The sequence below is a fragment of the Electrona antarctica genome (assembly GCF_951216825.1).
Source record: "Electrona antarctica genome assembly, chromosome: 18".
In the NCBI taxonomy this organism is placed as follows: domain Eukaryota; kingdom Metazoa; phylum Chordata; class Actinopteri; order Myctophiformes; family Myctophidae; genus Electrona; species Electrona antarctica.
This window is the reverse complement of record NC_136799.1, coordinates 27,182,717-27,205,925: the sequence shown is the minus strand read 5'-3', so window position 1 is coordinate 27,205,925 and position 23,209 is coordinate 27,182,717. Positions and strand designations below refer to the sequence as shown.

General features: G+C 43.1%; 1 protein-coding gene across 6 annotated transcripts in view; it reads left to right on the top strand.

Moving 5' to 3' along the window:
* The window catches only part of aqr (aquarius intron-binding spliceosomal factor), an 88,647-nt gene that overhangs the window by 42,003 nt on the left and 23,435 nt on the right, over nt 1–23,209 (top strand). For all 6 annotated transcript variants that reach the window (XM_079528505.1, XM_079528507.1, XM_079528509.1 and 3 more), the window contains exons 24-29: nt 1,752–1,862; nt 2,676–2,785; nt 12,198–12,333; nt 15,754–15,963; nt 20,204–20,341; nt 21,134–21,205. In XM_079528505.1, the coding sequence (XP_079384631.1) occupies nt 1,752–1,862; nt 2,676–2,785; nt 12,198–12,333; nt 15,754–15,963; nt 20,204–20,341; nt 21,134–21,205 (777 nt within the window). The remainder of the gene's footprint in view (nt 1–1,751; nt 1,863–2,675; nt 2,786–12,197; nt 12,334–15,753; nt 15,964–20,203; nt 20,342–21,133; nt 21,206–23,209) is intronic.

Below are 23,209 nucleotides of genomic sequence, written 5' to 3'. Positions count from 1 at the left end.
GCAAAGCATAAGTAAGAGTTCACTTACACAGACAGTGAGAGAAACATGGCTCCTCAATGCAAAATAAACAGTGTTAAGGGACAGTAGGTTGGGACACAGTGTTTATAAGCTTCTGTTGTGCAGCAGCAGCCCGCAATGCTTTGCACTCTTCGGCCTCATTCACACCTACGACACACGCAAGAGACCCTTGTGTCCTGTGTCTTCTGTGTGTCGCACAGCTCGCAATGCATTTCCAATGGGAGTCACGTGGTTTGATGACACAACCTTGTTGCATGGGGGGGAGGGGGGCAGAAGACAGCCATGCAACACGGTTGTGTCATCAAACCACGTGACTCCCATTGGAAATGGATTGCGAGCCGTGCGACACACAAGACACAGGACACGAAGAAGACAAGTGTCTCTTGCGTGCGTCTTATATGTGAATGAGGCCTTCCCATTCGGCGCTAGGCTTGTGTTTATTTTCCAGGTGCTGGAACAAGTTACTCGTGTTGCCTCGCGTCTCTCACAGGCACCGACTTTTTACAACTTTTACACCGGGGAAGAAGCCGAACCTTTTCCAGACAACAGACTTTGTCTTGCCTGTTTTAGCAACAAAATCCTCGTTCCTATCTGTAAAATAGCTCGAACCAGTGCTGGTTATTTAGTTAGGACCCACGACAGTGGTGTTCGATACGAACTTAACCGGGATGTAGAAACCTCTACTTCAATGCTCTACGGTTGCTTAGCCATTAGCCAGTTATTCTGTCCCATCTAGAGGACTCGTGCCAAAGGTAATAGAGGCTATCCAAGGTATATGGGTTGTAAAGCCAGATACCTTGGTTCGTATGTGTTGACATGTTGGAGATACCGCGTGCGTTGTTTGGTATCTGAGGTTTAGAAGCCATGGGAGCCGCCTTTTATGCTCTGCAAGTCTAGTGTCACGATGATGTCTCCACTGTGTATATCCATCTTTGGACTTTCCACATTAATCTGATGTCAGCGCTGGATATCGCCGTTGTCTCCATATATGAGGCTATAGGTTATCCCCATATATGGATCTCTAAGTGAAAGCCTTCGCAACAGCCACCCCCAGATGTCCCATGGAAATATGTAAAATATCAAGAAGGCTTGAATCCCCATATATGGATCTCTAAGTGAAAGCCTTCACAACACTATCGCTCCCCGTGGCAGACATGTTAATGCTCCTTTTTTCAAGTTTTCTCCCTGTGCGGTAGGAGGAGGGAGGAGGAAGTTACTATGGATTTACCGTAAATTCCCTAGTTAAAGTGAAAAACGATTTTCTTTTTTTGACATCGTCCAAATAAAAAAAATTGCTATTTCGATTAATCGTGCAGCCCTAACGCATTGTGAGCTTGTAGATCGGCTATTTACAAATCGCCGAAAAGTATATAAATACAGTAGAGCTGTTTGCAATAATAATCAAAATCTAAAAGTTTTCAAATAATTGTAGTGGAGTAAAAGTACAATAGTTGCCTCTGAGATGTAGTGGAATAGAAGTAAAAGTACCACAAATTTGACACATTAAAATACCTCAAAATTGTACTCAAGTACAGTACTTAAGTAAATGTACTTCGATACTTTCCACCACTGCCCATGTGGCACTAGCAACAGGGAGCTGGGCTATCCCATTCTGACAGGCACATGGACCTCACTGTCACAACCGCAAAGCTATCCCTGATTCAGGGGCATTTTTTTCAACGTGACTTAACTGCTAACTGTGATTCTCTGCTCTCTCTGTCTTATCTCTCAAGGTTGTGGGACCGCCAGGAACAGGAAAGACAGATGTTGCTGTCCAGATCATCTCCAACCTCTATCACAATTTCCCTGAGCAGAGGACCCTCATCGTCACACACTCAAACCAGGTAAAGTATTGTTAAATGAATACGCACGCACGCACACACACACACATACATACACAAACCACACCTACTCATCTTTTCAACGTTTCTCATTAGGCCAGTGAAACTTGTGTGAAAAATAACAGTGAATCTTTCTATTGAGAATTCCTCTCCGCCCCAGAGGTGCCCATTAATCAGGTGAAAAAGCCATGTCCGAATTATGGAGGAAATATGTACATCCAAGGTCCCCTGTGACCCCTGTGTTCTGCTCTCAGTATTTAATCATAAAGTAATCTGCTGCTATTTTGCACTGATGGCAGCCTGCCCGACGAATCCACCGCTGAAGGGGAGAATATATGGTTGAATGTAATTACTGAAAGCCTTATTCTCATGGAATGTGTACAAGGATACAATCATGCCTCAAAGGATGCTAAACACCCATTCACTCACAATACTTCTCTACTGCGTTCCAACAGTGGCAAACGCTTAAATCAAACTCCTCCACAAGGAACAAGAGGTAAAAAAATCACGCCCGTGTGAAGTGAGGGGTGCTCTTATTATACATCATCATGGATCAGCATCTGATTTGCTCGTTTACATATGACGTACATTTTCCCTTCAATGTCAATGGCGTTTAATGTTTTGATGTTTCATTTATGTCATATTTAGCGGAATTTTGACCTGAATTCCCCTTTCATTGTCAATGGCAAATCTTGAGACGTGTTGGGACAAAAGCTGTATATAGGAGGCCCTCAAAATAGAACATGATAAAAAATTATATAAAATAAAACAAATGATGTGCCGGAGCCCTTCTTCATGCTGTTTGTGTTCCACCAGGCTCTGAACCAGCTATTTGAGAAGATCATGGCTCTGGACATTGACGAACGCCACCTCCTGCGTCTGGGACACGGAGAGGAGGCACTGGAGACGGAGAAAGACTTCAGCAGGTGAGGACAGCAGGGAACAGATGGATGTGTTGTACACACGCACGCACACGTGCATTCATTGCACACACACACATGCTCGTGAACAAACATGGAAATGTAGGGGGGAAATGTGTGAACTTTCAACTAAAGCGCATACATCATTGTGTGCATGCATAAGGGTTTCATTCACTGTGAATATACATTACACGGTTACAGATTTACTCTCTTCGCATCTGCACTACAAAGTCGGTTGCACCAAAGGCTGACCACACACATACTGTACATAAAAGCAATCCAGCTGCCCTGCACATAATTGGTCTGAGCCAACACAGTGACAGGGGCCACTCGATACCCCTACGATGGTCCATATGTCTGGTTTATCTTCATTAGGCATCGCAGCCCTCCCAGTGTATTTCTCCCTGCAGAGCCTGCAGTCACCCCCCATTCCTGCCTGAATTACCCTCTCAACATTGGCCTGAGTGAGCAAGAGCAGCCCTTAGCCCAGTTTTACTGGACTATTTGAGAGATTAATCTCCCAGAACAAGTGGTGGGCCGACCAGGCAGTCGAAATTTGGTCATAGAAAACCAGGAAAATTCATTTTTGGTATGTTCTTATCGGGTCTGGATAGCGCTGGTGGCGCTATAAAAGGCTAAAGGTTTTTTGTTTGTGTACAAAGTTTCATGCCAATCGGTCCAGCTATAGGTAAAAATGCAAATTGGCTTGTTATAGAGCCAACATGAGGCTGATTTGAAAAAAGGGTGGCATTTCTTCCTTGGCCTAGTGGGAATGTGTGTGCAAAGTATGTGTGTGCAACGTATCACAGCAATTGCACACTTTTTGTTCAAAACTTCAAACTTCTGCAAACTTTGGAAGCTAATCTTGGGCAATCAGGATGTAAGGATTGTGTGGCCCTGGTTTTTCCCTAATGGGACTGATCGAGGGTAGCTACTGGGACGTAAGTCGGGACTTGATCACCCCGGCTGGGTCACCTGAGTGAGGGGTATGATGTTGGAATACCCGAAACCCTGATGACCTTGGGATACATCACTGAGGATACGTCCCAGGTGCATCCATGCGATGTATTCTTTTCATAGTAACTCATAGGAATAGACTACGTGACAACCAGGAATAGTCTGGTTACCACCGGAGAGACGGGTGGCAGCTGGAATGTAGACGGCACCCAGGAGCAGTATGGGTTGGCACCCCAGCCTGTGTCTTCCGTGAGGAAGAAGCCCAACTAGAAAAAGTGCCCTTCTGGGCACAGGTCTCCACCAGGAGGATAGGAGTGTGAGTGTGATGTTTGGCAAAATGTTTAGGAGCAATATAAACGTGTGTGTGCGTGTTCTCGTGTTCGTGTGTGCGTGCGTGCAGCGTACATGCGTGCGTGTGTGTGACGTGGCTTGGCCTGTTGTAGCGCCACCATGAGGCTGATTTGAAAACTGTCAAATGGCATTTCTTCCAAAGCCTAGTGGGAATATGCATGCACAGTTTCACCACAATCGGACGCTGCGTTGAGTAGTTGTGGCGATTTGTACAAAACGGGTACAAAGCGGGCTACTCCTGAAAAGTTTAGAAGCCAATCGTGGCCAATGAGGGTGGATTATGAGAAATCAAACAAACCCGTCTTGATCACATGACTATGGAGAGCATGTGTACCGATTTGCGTGAAATTTGGATAAAGTAATATTAGAAAATGTGTTTTACATATGTCGGCCTCCTGGTGGCGCTATAAAGAGCAGATGTGAAAAATTCCAGGCAAAGGTTTTTCCTTGGCCTCTAGGGAGTTGGCATACAAAGTTATCCACAGATCTGTGCAGTTAGAGGTAAAAACACTTTTCTGCCAGTTATAGCGCCACCTTGAGGCTGAGTTGTGGCATTTGTGGCATTTCTTCCTCGGCCTAGTGGGAATGTGCGTGCACAATTTCACGGAAATCACACGATGTGTTCATGATTTGCAGCATTTTGTTTGAAACTGAGCACTCCTGCTTGCTTTGGAAGCCAATCTTAGCCAATCAGGATGGAGTCTGAGAAATCTGAAAGACCCGTTTCGTTGAAGGGCTCTAGAGAGACTGTACCAATTTGCGTGATGTTTGGACAAAATCTGTAGTGTACTGTCCAAAAACTTGTTTTGCACAAAGCGGCCTCCTGGTGGCGCTATAACAGGCCGTTCTGGACATTTTGGGGCAGAGGTTCATCGTTGGCATCCAGCGAGTGTGTGAGATTAGCTGATCACAGACGGACGGACGGACGGACGGATGGACGGACGGACGGAGTGCAAAACATACTCTCTCCCCATGCCTTCGGCCTGGTGGAGACAACAAACCCACAGTGAGGCCTTTAGGGCCATTCAAGCCGCAAGCGGAGCCTGTGGCACCACCATGGGCCAGGTGGAGCCTGCAGAACCATTGCGGCTCGAGAATCCACCACTCCTGAATGAAGTGCCTGGCAGAGTAGGAAAAGTAGTTCCAGAGGAACTGATTGTGTGTCCCTGGTTTTTCCCTAATGGGACTGATCGAGGGTAGCTACTGGGATGTAAGTCGGGACTTGATCACCCCGGCTGGACCACTAGACCCGAAACCCTGATGACCTTGGGATACATCACTGAGGATATGTCCCAGGTGCGTCCATGCGATGTATTTTTGTTTTAGTTTTAATATGAAAAATGAGACCGATCCATTTTGATCACATGACTATAGAGATGCTGTGTATACCAATTTGCGTGTTTGGACCGGGCAGCGTGTCGTCCACGCCTTCGGCCTGGTGGAGATGTCCGCTGGTGGAGATGTACGTGCAAATGTTCAAATCAGACCCTGATCTTCTTTTGTATGTCTCTCTGCTCTCTGGCCATGGTTGTCTCTCTACACTGACCTATCTGAAATGAAATATGAATTAACTTGATTGACTACTGATACTTACAATTTTGTTGATTCAACTTTCTAAATGCTTAGTCTCTGCAGACCTTTCTTCCCTATGCTGCTGAACTGGACAGGCAGAACTGCTGCGATGGGTCTCTTTATGAATAGTGATTTTATTGCTTCCAACTCAATCTTATTGTTGGGTGGAAAATGTCACAGTATACTACTGTGCAACCTTGCTCTTCTACTGCACTCACTGTATAGATGGTGTGCACAAAAAATACATGAAGACTGCTTTGTGGCAGAACATAGCAAGAAGATTGGCGAAGTTCATTCCCACGAATCAGAGTCTGCATTCCAGACCTGTACTTGCCCATGTTCAAAACTGAAATGGGAAAATGCTCATTTTAATAATGCTCATTTTAATTTGAATAAACTGGAACTTGGTACCCCTGGCAATAAAGAGCATCAGCAGTCATCTTCTTTTCAAACAAAGGGTCAAAGCATGTATGGCTTTTAGAAAACATTGCAGAATAGCATGGTCTATTTAGTATTTATTATCAGTCGGTTATTTTATTTATGGCCTAATCGGTATTTAGCATTATAGTTCTCGACTGTTATTTATTGTTGTATTGCCTGTTTTATGTTATGTTTTGTTTTGTTTGTCTCAGACCAAGGACCACAATGGAAATAAGTCACTGACTTTATTGTGTTTATCCTTGACGTTTCTGTGAGAAGTGTGTAACATCAAATCGAACAACTCTCAAACAAGAACACAGTGCAAGGTAGCACCTTGCACTGTGTGTATGTGTGTGCATTATAGTCTGCCTTGAGGGACAGTGACTCAGCCCTCGCTAGTGAGACAGAGATGAGACTCAGCCCTCGCTAGAGAGACAGAGATGAGACAATATTCCCAAGGGCTCTATACTAGGCCTCGATCCTCCTGTTTTCTATCTACACTAAATATCTTCACCAAAAATAGCCTTTTGTAGGTCTGCTTTTTTTTGGCAAATGTTCCCCCCAGAATAAGGATGCTAGGAATCTTTTTAGGACTGTTACTATAGCACTAGCCTGTGTACCCAGACCTTTTTTATTTATTTATTTTGGGTGGTAAATGGTGCATTTATATAGCGCCTTTATCGGAAACGCTTTACATAGATATAGCATTCACCCACGGCCATTCACACACATTCATACACCGATGGCACAGGAAATCATGCAAGGCCCTGCACTTCAGGAGCAATTAGTGGTTCAGAGTTTTGTCCAAGGACACTTGGAGCCTTCGACATTCAGCTCTGGGGGACCACGGGATCGAACTAGGAACCTCGTGGTTCCCATCTGGCTGCTCTACCGGCCACTGTACCCCTAAGCCACTGCTGTCCCCGGCTGAAAAATAGTACTTATTAACTATAGTACTCTCTCTCTCTCTACGTCGTCCTCAGACGAGCCCTCCATCGGCGTCTCCAGTCATCTCGGTTCTCCATACATCTGGCCAGCTCATTTGTGCTTTCTGCACCAGCATCTTTCTTTAGTACGTCCACATAGGTAGGTGTGGGGCGTCCTCTCGATCGATGCCCGTGTGTTGGTTCCCACAGTACAAGCTTTTTGGCCGGGAGTTCTTGGTGTCGGTGGCAGTGGCCAGCTAGTCTCATCCTCCTTACTGCTATCTTCTCTGATACACTTGGTAATGCTCCATACAGACGCTTGTTGGTGATGTGCTCGTCCTGGTTGATGTTCAGAACCACACGCAACATTCTGGTGTAGCATCCATCCAGGGATTTCTGTAGGGCGTGTGTTAGTGTCCAGCATTCACAGCCATAGAGGAGAACAGACTCCACGGTCGCAGCGAAGAAACTGATCTTGATATGTCGGGGGAGGTTGGATTTCCACACACTGGTCATACCATTACTTATATGGTACTATAGTTGGTACTAAGGTGGTAATTTTGATCAGTTCCCACTTAGTTACATTTCACCTGTGCAGTTGCATAAAGAACTCATCCTGGAAATGGAAATTTTAAGAGATATTATTCATTCAACTTTCTGAACAATTAAAATTCATAAACGGGAAGCTTCCTCTTCTCAACCTGAGCATACAAAGGTTCTGGAAGAAATAGTCTTGGCTACGTTTTGCATGAATCAGCTGAAATTTAATTTTCCCCACAAACCAATAAAAACTCATCATTGGATATAAATAGCGCGGCTTCATTGAATATTTATTCAAATGTTATGGTTGCTGCTATTCCGAGCATCTTAAAGCTTATAATCTTAAACCACACAAACTTATTGACATTACATTGTATGGTGAAACGCAGACCTGGGCATTGTACGGCCCGCGGGCCAAATACGGCCCGCCGGCTGACTCTGACCGGCCCGCGAAAGATTACTTGATAATCAGAAAATAAAACATACTTTCTAATTACCTTATGGGTGGACTAAAACCGCATCGCTTTTATTTTGAAGCCCATGCATTCTCACAGTGCACACAATCTGCACGTCAACTGTGCACGTGAATTGCGTGTGATTGTCTTCCTTCCTTTACCCCCCTCATATGCGAAAATGTCGGCTTTTTGGATTTATTGTTGATAACAACGTCGGTGAATGCAAATAGCCATGAAGCATGCAGCTCCACAACACGGTAGGCGCAGGCGCATGCTTTGATTACCAAACTTCCTCGCAGGAGGACAAGTTAAAACCCATATGCTTCATTGCTTTATTTAACCCACTCTAACGCGCCTCGCCAATAAAGTTAAGATGTTTTAAGATGCTGCATCGTAAGGCGTTGTTGCGCCCAGAATGTGGCATGCTTCTGAAGTTCAGAACGCTTGGGCGATGCGCCGTGAGCTTGTGGATCGGCACACTCGATCGACACCGTTGTACCACAAAGTAAATCTGGCAGAACGAACGTGCACACATCAACATACAGCGCCTGCCAGGCTGCCAAGTCTCAACAATACCATCACTGGTTGGTTTATTATTGTTTTCAGAACGTTGTTGTTTAATGGTTGTGAGTCAACACTCGCTGATAGTAAGCATGGGTTGTGAAAGTGACACCTCCAGTGTCCTCCGAATGGAACAGAGAGCTACCTCTAATGTTCTCATTGTTAAAAGAAAATGCTAGTATTTACAGGACTTGAAACTTAAACAAAAACATAGTTTTCAACTGGGAAACGAAACGTCTCAAGCCTGCAAGTAGAAAGTAAAAAAATCACACCCATGTGAAGTGAGTGGCGCTCTTATTGTACATCATCATGATGTAAAATAGTCACTGCCTATAATTTGAGTCAAATGTTTCACATTTTGTTTACCATTGCTTTGCAAAACAATGCCATTTAATGCTTTTTATACAGAAATAAAATTGATATTATGCATAATTAAGTTCAGCCTTTTGGCCCGGCCCTCCAAAATATTTTCTGTTTCTCATTTGGCCCCTTGGGAAAAATAATTGCCCACCCCTGGTGAAACGGCTCTTAAATCCACTCTTGCCTCTGACATCACAAAAAAGAAATCTACCTCCTGTTTATTTTTTTATTATTCATTATTATTGAGGCCGTAGGTCGCAGATCATTTTGAAAACCTGCAAAACCCGTCCGTCAGTCAGGTCACGCCTCCATATATGGTTGTCAGTCCATTACGCCTCGTGACATTACGCACCTCCATCTATGGTTGTCAGTCCATTATGCCTTGTGATATCACGCCTCGTGACACGTCACACCACCATGTATGGCCCTCAGTCCATCACGCCTCGTGACACGGTCCATATATGGCCGTCTCCATATATGAAGATCACAACACTGACCATCAAACCCTGGATAGCCATACATGGAGAAGACTGGATCATCACCTAGATCTGCATTTATGGAGCCGGCCAGCAACTCTACATCTGACCTCAAATCTCAAACCCTTAGATCTCCATATATGGAGCTGACATGTTCTGACATTCCATATGTTGATCTGACCTCATCAAACCCTATACACTCAAGACACGCTCCATATATGGCCAGACCTCATCAAACCCTGTACACTCAAGACACTGCCCCCGCCGCCACCCTTAGATCTCCATATATGGAGCTGACCTGTTCTGACATACCATGTTGATCTGACCTCATCAAACCCTGTACACTCAAGACACGCTCCATATATGGCCAGTACAGAATTCATTCCATATGTTGATCTGACCCCCCCATGCCAAAGCGCCAGCACTCGCCCAGCAGCCTGCCGTCACCCAGGCAGATGTGTGCGACCTCGCCCTCAGGGCGTCTCACTGGTTTTATTTTTTGAAGATCCAGTTCCGTTGATCCAGCCTGGGTCTTCTTACTAACACAAATGGCAAAATCAACAAGTTGACAATTGTTTTTTAAATGATGCAGCCATAGACATCCATTAAAGAATGAAGAGGTTTTAAACTTTGAGGCCTGCCATATGTGTAGAATAGCCTGCCTCCCTATAATATAGGGAGGCACACCAGACTCCTTCCAACCCACCGATGGTATAGGAATCTGGAGAGAGTCAAGCGAACTAAATAACACACACTTTATACGGGATGAAAATTGTAAGGCCGCCTTCACTGAATTCCTAATGGGGAAGGATAAGCTACTCTTAACTATATTTCCCCTCTGCTCCTAATACAGTAATTAACAATATCTCTCTTTTCCCTGCAGCACCTAAATTCAGCTCAGCTGAAAGTATGTCTGCACAAACGAGTAAATTCAAAAAAAAAATATCCAAGATGTAGTCTACACAGTTCAATAGGCAGAGCAATGTGGGCCAACACGTATCATTGCATGCTTCTGATCTTTGGTGATAGGGTTTTTGCTATACAATATTCTCCTTGAGGTGACACCTTTTTTGATGTCATATCAATGCCTTTTTTGTGATGGTTTGTCAAGATCTGGTTTATTAGATTAGAAACATAATTAAATATAGTTACAGTTGATGTATTATAAATGACGATGCTTTCTGTGCATCACAGTTTCACATTCTGTGAAACAAGGTCACTCACCATTTTATTTAATTTTATCCCGACCAGGCAGGCAGGACAGTGGGATTGTGTTTGAGTCATCTGCTGACTGAGGAGCTTTGCAGAGGGTCTATAAATAGAGCTTACCTCCAGTATTACCATGCCACCCTACCTTGGACCCCATGTGTAGGTGTGTGGCCTGTCTCATTGCCACCTACAAATCACTTTACGTTACTGAACGGTGTGTCAGCTTTACAATGGGATTCATGATATTTTTAGTCTTACTCTAGAAATATTGCATTTACCTTATGATCTTCTGTCCAAAATGAAAACGGAAATTGCATAAAACATTTAGTCAAAAGACCAACACAAGCACTGTTTGGACAAGAATAATTTGAATTGAATCTTGCTATCATATCTGCAACTGTCAGAATTGTTTATACATTTGATGTCTTACGGTCTTTCTGGCATCTAAATATCGAATAACATTTTGAGGTAAACTCTCCCTGTTTAAAACTTTTTAAGCTGAGTCTTCAGTTGTATTTACAGCATTTCCTGTCAAAGCAGTGTGATATGAAGCTCAGCTCTCAGTGAACAACAGGGCTTCTTATAATCTCATCTCCGCCAGGCCGGACAGCCGAAAGCTGGAAGGTGATGTTTTCGGCCTGGTCCCGGTTTGTTAGTTTGTCTATAAACAGCTCATCTCTGGCCCCACTGTGCCGATTGGTGTGAAACTTTGCAAGCACACTACCAGTATGCCATGGAAGAACCAGTTTGCCCTATAACTCTTGAACCCTTGGTCATACCTTGGCTGATGTCGCAACTCCCCATACACACCCATTTCCGCCTGACAAGATTTTCCGTTACTGCTGCTGCTACTACTCCTACATATTTTGTCCAATACTCACATAAATCGGTACACATGATCTATGTAGTCAAGTGATCAAGATGGATATGTCAGATGTTTCAATTGGCTTTCAAAGTTTGCGGAAGAGGCCCATTTTCCACAAAATGTCATGAATCATGACTAATCTTTCCTATCTGCCTCATGGTGCTGCTATAAGAGGCCACTTAACTATTTTATTCCATTCCAATTGGCTATTATTGACTTCCAAATTTGCATGCCGTAGGATGGAGATTTGAACTGTGAGTAGAGCACTTTTTTAGTAATTGTTACTTAAATTTGAAATATCTCATATGACACCAGTGCCCCATGGTACTCCCAGGTACATTTCTTGGACAGAATGTATGTAGGTCCTTCAAAATAAAGAAATTGGGTGATCTACATTTAAGGCACTTCAAAGGGCTGACAAACAGACTTAAGTCTCAGAAATTAGATTCAGATGGCTTAAAATTATGTATCTAGGTCCACTACTTTTTTTCTGAGAAATCAGCCATCATGCAGACCTATATTGTGCAAGTTGTTTTTAGGTCTGCTGTTACAATGAACTGCATACAGTATGTAGTTCATTGAGATTTGTGTTGGACGTTAGGAACACGCATGTAGAAGGTAAGTGGTGGCCAACTAGTGGTGGCAAACTACTCAACTTTCCTCTCAACTGCGTTGTATGTTTCTACATAAGAACACGCTAAGTGTGCTGTGTTTTTGTGTGTCCAGGTACGGCAGAGTCAACTATGTCCTGGCCAGAAGACTGGAGCTGCTCAGAGAAGTGGGGAGACTACAGGAGAGCTTAGATGTGCCGGGAGATGTTTCTTACACCTGTGAAACTGCTGGACACTTCTATCTCTACCAGGTAAGAAAATAGGCAGCGCCGCCATCTCACACACGCTGGGTGGAGGATGTTCTGTCACATCTCAAACTCAAAGAACTTAAATATACAATCAGGGGCTCCACTCAGAAATATACCAGAGTCTGGCAACCGTTTCTAACCTACTTTGCTGTATGCTACTTTCATTAGCATACAGTTTTTGGTTTTTATTTTTCTACATACATGAATGTTGAGCAGGGTGGGTAGTGCAGACGGTGCCGTCGCACTACACAAAAATGTTAACAATCACTTTCCATTTAGTCTCACTGACATTGCGTGTCTGCGTCATCTATCAAGTAGCGCACTACGTGGTGGTCCCGCGCTAAAACTGATCTAGACGGGATTATCAAGCTTAATTGTGAGTAACATCCGAGTGATTTATATATTCGTCAATTCTCTGTTCTCTGAAGTGGGAACGGCGGATTCTCTCTCTCTCGCCACACGCCTGTCATAATGTTTAGCGCAGTGGTCAGCAGTCAGCTACACACACTGCCCGCCTGAATGTGTGAATCACTTACCTTGCTGCTCGTTTTCAGAAGAATTAATCCAAGGGTTGTCATATTATGGTTTAAAGTAGGCATAAACTTTAGCTGGTCAGTCAGTGTGTGTAGAGTGAGAAGCAGCACTGCTCTGCAGCCTCTGCTGATTAAATTGATATGACCTAGATATGTCATATGCAACTGACTGGCAAGATAATTAGTTATTTGGCAACACCTGTGTGAAATACCAATAGTATAATTTATAAAAGGCTTTCATATAGCCTACTCTTAGGCTATATTTCGGGGTGTTAATTTCAATTAGTTAATACTTGCAAATTGAAGGCCAAAATAAACGTGAATTAATTAATTAATGTTCGCACAGGTCCTCACATTTTTCCCAGACGCCTCTGATGTTGAATACTGGTGTTTGTTGTTTTGTTCTGTATCTGTTCTGTATTTGTTGTCATGTATCTGTTGTCTGTCCTTAAAGCTGCTATAAGCAATAATATGTCAAAATTGAATGACTTATTTTTTTGTATTCAGACAGCCAGCAATGGGTAAAACGTCCCCAAAATATTTAGTCTCTGTGACACATCTAGGCTTCCTGATTGGTTAGTCATTGCGACCGGGTTTTCTTTCGACCAATGACAAAGCTTCTAGCTTCTTTGAATGCAGATTGTGGCCCCTAGATGTCATAGAGACTAAATTTTTTGGGAGCGTTCTACCCATTGCTGGCTGTAAAGTAATTTAAATGTTGACATATTATTGCTTATAGCAGCTTTAAATTTCAATAACAATATTTGAACAATAATAATCTCTACCAGGTAAGATGGCAGTCAATTGTACTAGTCTGTAATGTAGAGGACATAATACAATTACAAAATGGTGGGGAAAAAATGGAATTCCCCTTTAATGGGATAAAGTAGGTGTAATGCCCTCACCGTCAGCTCTCTAGGCCCGGGCCATTGATATACTGTACCTGGAAAGTTGAAACCGTTTCTGGACATTGTTAAAGGACTATACAGTATAAAATACTGGTGTCGATACATTTCATACTTTATTCACAGCTTCATTCATATTATACATGGGCCCTTTTCCATTACTGGCTTTACTTTGATATGTTGCATTTGTTTGCCTTTACGTAGTCCATCACGGACTTGCACAGTTGAAGAAGTAATGAACATTTACATTTTCACAACAGAATTAATATGTTCAAGCATGTTCCAAGTTTAGAAACTAGAACAAGAATACTGCGTGTTAGCTAAACATGCCAGACTGCCCTTTGACGACACTAGAGTTTCAGTGGACTAAAATTTCATTCCGATCACACCCAGACAGTATTGAATTTTCCATTCCCGGGGTTCACTGCTCATATTGCCTTGACAGCAAATACCCAGATAGATAATATCCCTCTGTTTATTCCTGTCACCTAATTATCGCCCTCCTCCCGGGCTCCATGAGAAAATGGCACCACAGACAATTACTTGCCGCATCCCCATGCATCATTAGAAGTGCCCCAAAAATAGATGTCTGCAACAAAGCCGAGCTGAAGGTGTAGCTGTCATCTTCAGCAGTCCAGCTTATGTAATAACCTGCAGGTTCTTAATGAAGAGAAGTGGCTGTCCACCTAGTGACGTCTAGCCAGTCTAATCATGAACGGAACGAATAGCCGAAATACACAGTGGAGATATTTATACAGGATGATAATGGCGCCACTCGCCACACACATTCCTTATTGTCTCCACCAGGTTGAAGGCATGGGGAGAGAGTATGTTTTGCACTCCGTCCGTGTGTGAGTCTGTCTGTGTGTGTGTGTCCGTCCGTCTGTTACCAGCTAATCTCCAGTACCGTTAACTGGTCGATGCCAAATTTTGCACACACACTCCCTGGATGCCAACGATGAACCTCTGCCACACATTTTCCAGAACGGCCTGTTATAGCGCCACCAGGAGGCCGACTTTTGTAAAACACATTTCTTGATATTACTCCTCCAGATTCTGTCCAAAAATCCCCCTAATCGTGACACACTATCTCTATAGTCATATGTTCAAGACGGATCTGTCCAATATTTCATATTCCATCCTAATTGGCTAACATTGGCTTTCAAAGTTTGCAGGATTGTATGTGCGTCCGTCCGCCTGTTACCAGCTAATCTCCGGCACCGTTAACCCGGTCGATGCCAAAGTTTGCACACACACTCCATGGATGCCAACGTTGAACCTCTGCTCCAGAACGGCCTGTTATAGCGCCACCAGGAGGCCGACCTTTGTAAAACACATTTCTTGATATTACTCCTCGAGATTGCAGTATGCAATTTATGTGAAATGTGACTTTTCTACTAGGCTGAGGAATATATCCCACCCTTCACATTGGCCTGTTATAGCGCGACCAACAGGTGGATTTTTGCAAAACACATTTTTGGAACAAAATCTCTCAAATCATCCAATTGCCATCCAAGGCGTAAGAAGAAATGGCACCCTTTTCACATTGGCCTATTATAACGCCACCAGGAGGCCACAACCTCACCTGCCCTGGTGGAGACCTGTGCCCCGAGGGGCACTTTATCTAGTTCATTTTATGTTTTTGTAGCGCTTATAGTCTCCACTGTCTCAGTCCATTTCGATTGAGTCCTTGGTATTTGAGGCTCTGCTATGTGACCACTGAAGTTGTAGGGTTGCTGGTACGTGGAATATGTGTTCATGAACATGTTGTACTGTTTGTAACGGATTGATTGAGACTGTATAGATGGAAATAGGTTTGGCTTGTTGGCCATACTTGTCCTTTCAAGCAGATGGCAGTGCACATTTGTAACACCAATTAAGTCCCCTGTAGGCTTTTCTGTAACTTTTCATGTGATGTTCGCAGGGGTAATTGTGGATCTACAGTAGGCTTATGGTGTGTTTATCGTGTTCCCACCCACTTGCAGGTGATATCCCGTTGGGAAGAGTACATGAGCAAGGTCAAGCCAAAGCAGAGCAAGGAGGTGGAGACGGATGCAGTGGCCGCTCACTTCCCCTTTCGCAAGTATTTCTCCAACGCACCCCAGCCTGTGTTCAGGGGTCGATCCTATGAAGAGGACATGGACATCGCTGAGGGCTGTTACCGCCACATCAAGAAGATATTCACTCAGCTGGAGGTAAGCAGGCAGGCCACTCCCATGCTATCACACGCAAATACGCACACATTCCGTAGAATGGTGATTCCACAAGTGTAAAACTTTTTATTTGGCATTAGTAAATAAAAATCATGTTTACAGAGTAATAAGAGTGATAACACGTTTTAGAGGCTACTTGGCAGAGATATGAATACATGTGTGATTTTTTTGTGTGTGATTTGTCCATTGGTGTTCCTTGGGCAAAAAAAAGAAAAGTTTAAAATCTCTGCTGTACATGCATAGTGCAAATCCACTTTAGGTGGGTGGAAGGAGGTCACATGCATGGAAGCATGCATGCTTGCACACACGCACACTTGTTCAGTCATCGCACACGGCTTATGTCAGCACTTTTTGGGTATTGCTCACAGGCCATTAGCCAGCTGTGTTTCCAGGTGGAGCTTCTTCCCGCTGCGCACGTGACCTGACTGTGCTTTTCTCCCCTCTCCTCCCACCATGGTGACAGGTTGTCTTAGATTTGCGGTGATTGGTTGGACACAGCCTCTCTGTCTGTAGCAGCCGTGTTAGGTTGGCATCGCTCTGATTTCATCTGTCTCTTGGTTTAAATTGCTGGGAGCAAATCATCCTTTAAGATAGCTGTGCGTGTGCTGATTATTTTTCTGAAAATAAATCTGAGCCACAGCCTTTTAGTTTGCCATTGCCGGATGAGATAAGCTATCTAATTGCAAGATGTACAGTAATGATAAAGGCTATTCATTTCTCTTCCTCTCTCTAGACTCTGTATTTCTCTCTCGGACTCTTTCTAACACGCGCGCACACACACACACACACACACACACACACACACACACACACACACACACACAGTAACACACACACACACACAGTAACACACACACAGACAGACACACAGACAGACAGACACACACACAACCACACATTAAATCATGCACACTCTGAAGATGCAGTGCCATCTTTCTTTAGCCCATTCAGTATTTCTATAGAAATAACAATAACATTAGAGATTAATGGGAACCCCCGCCAAGGCCTCTGAGAAGCAATAAAGACGTTATTGGTTGGAGGTAATATCCCAACACGTGTGTTGACCTTGATTTATCTGGCTGCCCCCTGTGTCACTGCATCAAACACAGGACCTCAGATCCCTGCTCAGCCACACCCACACTGCAATGAAATCCATCTGCTTAGAAGACATTTATTTGCTTTCTCCACTGTAGGATAGGGAAAGCCATACAGTATGATGGAGAGAACTGCCATCCTTCCAGAGAATGCATCGTTGACAGTTTTTTATTAAGAACAGACAGATTAGACAGACACAGGAAAAGGAGCGGGAACACAATGTGATTCCGCTGTACTTCCAGTGCAGACAGCTCCATCTCTGGTTTCCTCCTCCAGGTTTACTGTCCTTGTTGTTTAATGTTTACCTCTTTCACCCCCCTCCCCTCGGACACTGTCTGCCAGTCCTGGCGCAGCTTGATTTCCACATTCAAACCACTCTGGTGCCGCTGGGGTTAAAAATAGAGCTAGTTAATATTGCATGTTTTGATTGGTTTAATATTAATGCTAAAATAGTAATGCATCAAATATTTAAAACCTCATGCCCTCCCCTCCCCTCACTGCCCCAAGACAGCCAGCATGGCAACCTGAAAATAGCATGGCTGTCTTGTTTTAACGATACTGCCCCTCTTCCCCTCTAGCAGGGCTTCCACAGTGCCGGCCTGTTATCAGTCTTTGGAAGTTAATTACATGAACCCTTGCTTCCAGATTTTGGGCATGTCAAGATAGAGGAACATCTATCTTCTGCAAAAATAGGCCAACATTTGGCGAGTTTATTAGGTTAATATTATGCAAAATACAGTGCATATCTACAAGCTTACAACGCATTGTGAGCTTGTAGATCAGTTATTTTCAAAGTATATAGGTTTTAAGTGGTTAAGAGTCCTTTTTGGTGTTTAAATAAGTCATGCAAAAGTATCTGGGTGGAAGTGCTTCTCGAGATACTATTGAGCAGTAACCTACACCTGGTTTACGCTCCCCAAGGCATAAGTTAGTCCAATCTGAATCACTTTGCTAAAAGGGTAGGTTAGGTTACCCACCCATTAAGGTGTTGTTTTTCACCACAGCCTTTTAGTTTGCCATTGTGATTTGTCTCCAAGGAAAGTCTTTAATCGGATATTTCAAATAAATAATGGGGAAACTGTGGTTCTTGTGTGTCAAGGTAAGCCACTGCTGTGTTTGTCAAAAGCCAGTGTAATTGTATTACAGTTGGGTGCCACCGATATTGTCCCTTATCATTTGACCCATTTAGGCCTGACCTCAAAATTTAAAAAAAATCCTTCTAAATCCTCCAGTTTTCTGAAATAAATATTTTCACGATTTAAAAAAAATAGCAGACCTACAAGCTCGTGCCACTCGGTGGCGCGCTATGAGCTTGTAGATCTGCTATTTTTCAATAGCTAAATTATAACAATGTTTAAAACACCAAAAGGGGTTCCCACCCAAAATGGGTTAACTGTCCTTTTGCGCAGATCACGCAAACCTCAGCAAAAAGAAAAGGACAATATCGATGGCCTCCAACTGTAGACAGTCACTGATGTATCCGTTAGATTTTACACTTCAGACACTTAATGAGCTGAGCTTTCTTTTTCCTATAGGGACTTACAGTTATTGCTCTAGCTCAGCTTTGATAATGCTATCCATCATCTTTCACAGACTGACAAAATATTATCATCTACAAATTGTTTGAGGAGTAGCTCATACAGGAATGCCCAGACCTTCCCTTAACAACTTGGCCAACTCTCTAAGCATCTTAGTGTCTGATCCCAAACTATGTTATGAGTACTGCAGACTTACTCCCCTTTTTCTGTTATTGAGATTACAGATTACACCTGATCACAAATGCCATGAATGTTATTTACATAGCATGTTGTGTATACAGTTGTTGTGTTATCCTAGATACTTTGTTTCACTAAAGTAGGCTTTTCTAGTTTGCACTCTACTTAGGTGACCACTGACCATTTACCCTGTCATTTGTTATAGGTTTCATTTACTTTGCTCTTGCACTTGTAAGTCACTGTCAGCTAAATGCCTACAGTAATGAGTAGGAGTACCTCTTCCACACTTTAGAATATGCTAGAACAGAGATGAAAGACTTCCATGGCATGGATCCACAATTCTCCGTGTTTTCTTTCCAGAAATGGTCGTATATTGATTAATGCAAATCTGCATTTCTTTTGGGTTGTGGGGGCAGCAAATGAGATTCTCTGCCAGTGCTGAACTCAGATGGAACTTTTTTAACTGAGTTCAGCAGAAACAACATGGCAAAAGAGACACCATTGTGCTATGGAGTATAAATGAGTCTTTATGTTTTGTGATATAATTACTGGGTCTTCTCGTCAAAAAGCATCCATTTACACAGGAGACACTCACGTGACCCACGTCAAAGTAGGTTCACCATTTATTGCAACAAATGGTATACAGTTAAACTTGGCGTTAAAGGCTCCACGCTCTGGGAGATATTCTCTGAATTTTGTCGAAGCAGCATGCTAAGCAAAAATCCGAGCATTAGCAAAACCCCCATGGGTATACAAGAACAGCACCTATTAAGACAGTTAATGAGATTAACTTGAATCATGCAAACTGGAAGCATACAACTTGAATGCATTTTAACATTAAAGCCATGAATCAGATTAGAGCTATATCAACATTGAATTCTAGTTTACTTAGAGCTGTGTACATGCAAATTACAGTTCAACATTCAGTTTACACTTTTGAGCAATACGTACATCAGCAACATTGACATTAATATTTAGCTTGAATCAGCAGATATATTTCCCAAGTATTTGAGCCTATTCCAGACTCTTGCCAGACTTGACATCAAAAGGTGGAGGCTGGGATGGAGGAGGCAAGCTTTGACGTTGCGCGGCAATGATCACCTGAGATGTGAATGAGAATAAAAACTGACTGACAGCTGTTTACAGTATTAGCATGCGACTCACGTGCCCCTGTATAAACTAACGTGGTGCTTCATGAGTGCACGTGTGTGTTCCATTTGCATGACTTGCAATGTAATACATTTCTGGTGATGTGAAGTTGCTATAATATAAATGTATCTTTGATATCTTTGATTTCAGTCAAATTCATAATGAGATTACCAATACCTACTGCACCCTCTGTGACTTTCTTGTCCATCATAACACAGTGATTGACTCCGGACACTTGTTCCTCTGTCCGTCTTCCCTGTCAGGAGTTCAGGGCCTTTGAGCTGCTGAGAAGTGGGCTGGACCGCTCCAAGTACCTACTGGTCAAGGAAGCCAAAATAATCGCCATGACCTGTACACATGCCGCTTTAAAACGCCATGATCTGGTGGAACTTGGGTTCAAGGTGAGTTTCTCTATTTTGACTCATGAATGCACACTTGTTTTTTGTTAAGATTAGTGTTAAATAGCTCTATATTCTGAGACTGATACTATTCAGTAACGGGGGTCTCCCCATCTCTACCGCTCTTTAATAAACAGAAAATGCGAAACAAAATTGGAACTGGAACAATGAAGCTGATAAATGGACACTCACCTGATTGGATGCAATTTTCAACCCACCTGAACATGTATTTTCTGTTTATTAAAGCACTGGAGAGATTGGGAGAATCATGATACTGAACACATTATAGAAAGTATTACTATCAGAATATAGAGCTTTAACCTTTTAACAAAAGACTTAATGTTTTAAGCAAAGAATATCACTCACTACCTTAACATATCATCGCTGTCCGGCAGAAACCAGCTAACAATTTATTTCAGGTTCAATGCAATTGAACTCTCTTTACTTCTGTGTGTTGGTTAAAAAGATTGAACCAATGAAAAGTATTAAAAGGTGCTTCTGACAAAACCTCTTAACTCCATTGGACCCTCAAACTGTCTGCTAAAGCAGGTAACTCCCCCACCTCTACCCCTCTCTGTGTCTCATGCAAGTAATTGAAAATAAAGTCACAAAACCAACTTTGATGAGGCTATTGCTTTGTTTTAAATATATAAGGGAAAGAAAATAATCTATTTTTCATTTCCTGAAAGATGAATATTTTGTAGTTAGGTGGTTTCTGCCCGACAACAGAGCTATACTTTAAGAACCTGGTCCATCCTGTGTTATTGTTTCTTTACCTGCTTTTGTTTTCATCAGTATGACAACATCCTGATGGAAGAAGCAGCTCAGATCCTGGAGATAGAGACCTTCATCCCTCTACTGCTGCAGGTGAACGGCACCGTAAAATCTATCTCCCACACAAATGACATCTTGGTAAAAGGTGCACGTTTATACGTGCGCCTTTGTTCGTCTTCTCCCACCAAACCTCACCATGCACAACACCTACAGCATGCCTGTCCAGACATCCACCCACGCAACTGTCATAACTACTGTACATTTTGCATTTGCATGAAATACCATGTTATTGCACAACATTTGGCGGTGATGCAAATTACATCACATTTTAGGCCACACCCTGTTCCACTGCACGCACGCACGCATGCACGCACGCGCACACACACACACACACACACGGCGCAGCAGTACAATAGTATGGTACAGTAAAGTATTGTACAGTACAGTACAGTACAGTACAGTACAGTACAGTACAGTATGGTATAGTACAGTCTGCTACAGTACAGTACAGCCCAGTATGGTACAGTACGGCACAGTATGGAACACTCTTGCTGTTTTGTTGGCATAGATGGTGTCAATCTGGCAATCCAGTTGAACTTTCTGTTCTGTTTCATGGATATAATAAAGCCCTTTCTGTCAGTTTTGAGCTCAGCTAGTAATGTTGAGTGGTTAATGTTCAGTCTTAAAAAAAAAAAAAAAAAAGACAGTTGAGAAATTGTCTTATGGGCTTCACCCCTTCAATTTTTAGCTAAACCACGGGATATGGATGAGGGTTTGGGCTTTGTGTCCTAGCAACATGAAAGCTCTATACAGAGTAATGGGTCTAATTGTCTGAGATGGCACTAATGTCTATTTACAGATAAGACCATTGGACACAGAAGCCTGTCCGACTACAGTTGGGTGCCACCGATATTGTCCCTTATCATTTGACCCATTTAGGCCTGACCTCAAAATTTAAAAAAAATCCTTCTAAATCCTCCAGTTTTCTGAAATAAATATTTTCACGATTTAAAAAAAATAGCAGACCTACAAGCTCGTAGCGCGCCACTCGGTGGCGCGCTATGAGCTTGTAGATCTGCTATTTTTCAATAGCTAAATTATAACATAATGTTTAAAACACCAAAAGGGGTTCCCGCCCAAAATGGGTTAACTGTCCTTTTGCGCAGATCACGCAAACCTCAGCAAAAAGAAAAGGACAATATCGATGGCCTCCAACTGTACCTTGTCAGAGTTTCTCTGGTCTCCATCTTTCTTTTCTTCCGGGAGCCACAGTCAGAGCTGTGTACTAAGAACATCATAACGCAACATCTTATTCCCCCTCCCTCTTATTGAACCCTTCCTTTATCAGTGATTGAATCACTTCCAGAGTTATGAGCATTGGCATATCAGGTTTGTCTGGGGTCAAGCTTCAATTAAACCTCGTCTAATTAGTAGCAGCAGCGGAGAGCAGTCATGAGTGAAATACTGTACAGTGTATTCATGCTTCACTGCTTCCTGTAACACTAGGCACAGCTCATGATACAGCTAAGCGTGCAACCCTCGGGTCCACAGTATGATAATGTCATATTGCAGGAAATGAAGTTAAATTTGAAACACAGCTGCCTTGATGGCCTGGGAGTTTGTTGCGGGGAGTCGGGGACCCGACCAGATGGTGTGTAAAGGCCATCCGAGCAACCAGGTTAGGCCTTAAGTCAGAGAGCTTATACTTTATACTACATTGAGTAGTATATCACTATGATGTATAATAGCTTATTTTTTCAACTACTTTAAATATTTTTAGCCACACGTTTTGCTCAGGTGTACCTGCTGCAGCCCTCTCTGCAGCCATCCTGCACTCTGACTTAACACAGATATGACAGCAGTTCACAACCTGATTAGCATGATAAAAAAGACATGGGCTGAGAGTAAGGGTAGGTGGCAGCATGAAAAACAGATGTTGTATGAAGCCTCTCGTTGGCAGGCGAAAGGTGTTTAAAATGCAAGCCAGTAAGATTGGTCTTCCTGCCTGTTAAAACCACCCAAGCAGTGCAGCAGAAAGCGAATAACAAGTGAGAGGAGGGTAGACCGACAATGAAAAGGACGAGGTTGGAAAGGAAC